A 3154-nucleotide genomic window follows, 5' to 3' on the forward strand; every position below is an offset into this window, starting at 1 on the left:
TGCATACTGGTAACTGATGATGCAGCAGAAATAAATTACAAAAGTCTTAAAGGAGAGTTGAAGTACCATCACCACATGGTGTTCAGGGTATACAGGGCACCTGGGTAGCTGAGTCCTCACTTCAAAGGGAGAGCACTGCAGGGAGCTTCACAGTGTGTCCTAAGTGAAGCAAATGAGAAGAGAAATAGCAGACCTTCATAAGGTGGAGGTGAAATCTGAGGTGGAAGTGGGAATGGGGCTGGGAGGAGAAGGAAAAGTGAGGACAAAGACAAAAAAGAAGGGAAGGCCATTGGGGAGGAGAGACAAACAGGAGAGGTGTATAGAAAGAACTCATCAGCGTTTCATAAACCAAACTCCAAGTCCTGTCAGAAGGAACAGTGCCACTATCACAGCCAAGAGGATCAAGCCCAGGGAACTGTGAGGTGCTGCAAATTTAAGTGGACACCAAAGATCTTGTTTCAAGTTCACTCCCTGTTTTACCCTGTGTTCTCCCAATTTGCTGTGTTGACTTGTGCTATTTTCTTTTAGTTTCTACCTCACCAATCTTTCTTCCTGTTTTTATCTCATCCTTTTTCACAGATTAATCCTTCAACCATCCTACATCTTTCTTCATCTACAAACCTTTATTTTTAATTCCTTAATGCCTTGGATTATCATATTTGTCTTCTTTTGGGGTCTGGAATTCCTAAAATTCCAATTTTTCAGCTGACCCTCATACCCTGGCACAGAACCACCTCTCCCCATTTCCAGCCTGGGTCCCAGCTCTTACCACCCCAGTAGAGGATGAGGTCCTGCCCTCCTAGGCTGCTGTGCTTCACTCTGCAGGCCAGGCCAGCTGCCTCCCCAGCTGCCACATCCAGGGTTACTCTGAGATACCACGTCCCATCAGCGTTGGGCAGGAAGTCACCTCTCTGAGTGCCCTGCTGCTCCTGCTCACCCCGCATCCACATCACCCACACATGCTTTGGGTAGAATCCAGAGACATGGCACACCAGCAGCAGACGGTCAGGTCCAGGAGTGGGGCCCCTGGACAGCCAGGCCTCAGGCTTCACTGCAAAGGACAGAAAAGACACAGACTCTAACACAGACTGAGAGGTTCAGACTCCACAAAAGACTACAAAGACACATCGTTCCCTCTTCTGGAATGTCACTCATTATCCTTTTCTCTTTTCATTCTGAATTTGACATTAAAATAGAAAAATTCTTGGAGTTCGGGTACAAGACCAACCTTGTCGCTGGAGATAAGCTTTCCCTGCATCAAGAAGACCCAAGGTGAAACGTGGGCAATTGTCACTGAGGAGCCATTGTACCCTGTGTGTGTAGTCTTGGCTCAGATTGAGTAGTGTGCAGGCTTTCTGGGCCTTTATTCCACCCTTTGGAGATGGTAACCATGTTTCATTCTGGAAGCTCAGGAAATCATATCCTTGTATAGCAGCCTGCACAAAGCCTACGAAGCCCTTCCCAGAGTGCAGTTCACAGCCTGTTGCCATCTGTATATCAGCTGGATCTGGGAAAGAGGAATAATGAATTAGAGAAGAGGAAGAAAAAGAAGGAAATGGAATGAGAGGAAGCAAAAGACAACAGAGGCAGAAGGGAGTTTTGGGAATTTAAGGGAATGGACCCAAGTGTGGTTTGATCAGAGGTTCACAGAAAGGGGAATTGGTAAGAGCTGAAGGTGGAGGAAGAGATGATAATATGAGGAAGGGAGGGAACTGTTCAAAGCTGAGAGTGATGTTGGGGGTGGGGAGGAGAGAAAGAACTTCTGAGAGGGAGCTGAGACTGTAACAAACCAGGGTGAATGTATCCATGGTTACTTTGATGGTTAGACACATGACTGATCAGATTAAATAGGAGGGAAAATTCACACTTTAAGGACTCAACCAAAGAGTGAGGAAGCTGAGGGTATCTGATTGAAGGCTGGGGAAAGGGTGGATATAGGATAATTCTGAAGAGAGTTAATAAAACACAACCTTGCCATCAATGAGAGAGCAGTTTATAAGTGGCAAAAACTGAAGATTTTTAAGAATCAAGGTCTGGTTTACAGCATGTGTGGAGTGTGCTGGGAGTCTTATGCTGAAGAGACTGGAGTAAGATTCAGAACACAGAGTAGACTGTTTCCTACAGGAATAAAAAGTTCACTGAGACACCCCAACTGCCCTTCCTTTCTTCTCCCCAACAAAGGGGACAAAACTCACCTTCAGACATCAAGTGATGAGTGTAAAATTCCTGAAATCCAATGAAGTTTATCCAGAAAAACTTTTCCAGATCCATCCACTCCTTGTCACTGAAGTTGCCCCGGGACCAGGGATACAGGAAAGTGAAGGTACCAGAGCTGCTGTTCCAGCGGTGAGTCTGCAGCTCACCCAACCAGCCTGAGCACAGATGTACCCAGGAATGATTGTGAAAGGATGAGGTCTGGATAAGATGGTAGGAGACAGGCTCTCCAAACCCTGTGGCAAAAGGATAGATGGAATAGGGAGAAATGGGACATCGGGAGGGAGAGACTTGGGGAAAAGGTGCCAGAGTGGGAAGACTCAGAATCTGGGAAAATGGAGAGCCACAGTCACCTTAGCTGACATTTGCTTGCCCCAAGCTCTATCAGCAACCTCCACAAGGGCACAGGGAGCTTGAGTAGGACACTCAGAATGGGGCCAGCGTGGCAGGCACTCTTTCTCCACAGGTACATGCAGGGGTAACTGCCATCACCACACACACACACACACACACACATGCACACACTCGCACCCAACGGGTCAGTTGCCTCAGTTCTCACCAACTTCACAGTCACTGCCTGGGAAGAGAGCAGCTGCCAAGGGAAGCAGCAGACACAGCATGGCACTTGCAGATGGTATTTCTTTCTCTCAGAGAATTTGGTCTTTGATTTCTGTTCAAAACAAACCTACCCCACAGACCTCTCTTCTGACTTCCTTATTCAACCAACGACAAAACTATGCTGCCTAAACAAGGAAAACCTGCCCCCTCCCAGAACCCTGACCACCCACTCAGTCTCCCATTTCCCCTGCTGTTCTGACTCTGCTCAGTCTTCCAACTTCTCTCATTGTCATGAACTTCCATCCTGTTCATCTTCCCTATTTCAACTGCTATGGGACAAGTCACCTGACCACTACAGACACTTCTTTCTATGTTGGGTATT

The 3154-nt window shown here is 47.1% G+C and overlaps 1 protein-coding gene across 1 annotated transcript; it reads right to left on the bottom strand.

Moving 5' to 3' along the window:
- Nucleotides 1-701: 701 nt before the first annotated feature.
- LOC124987260 (T-cell surface glycoprotein CD1a-like) lies at nucleotides 702-2911 on the bottom strand. The gene is made up of 4 exons (XM_047556427.1): nucleotides 2774-2911; nucleotides 2196-2450; nucleotides 1229-1507; nucleotides 702-1051 (listed from the first exon to the last, which is right to left on the bottom strand). Exons 1-4 carry the CDS (start codon nucleotides 2832-2834, stop codon nucleotides 702-704), a joined length of 945 nt encoding a protein of 314 aa, XP_047412383.1. The 5' UTR covers nucleotides 2835-2911.
- Between the last annotated feature and the right edge of the window lie 243 nt (nucleotides 2912-3154).

Source organism: Sciurus carolinensis, chromosome 1, assembly GCF_902686445.1.
Source record: "Sciurus carolinensis chromosome 1, mSciCar1.2, whole genome shotgun sequence".
Classification (NCBI taxonomy): domain Eukaryota; kingdom Metazoa; phylum Chordata; class Mammalia; order Rodentia; family Sciuridae; genus Sciurus; species Sciurus carolinensis.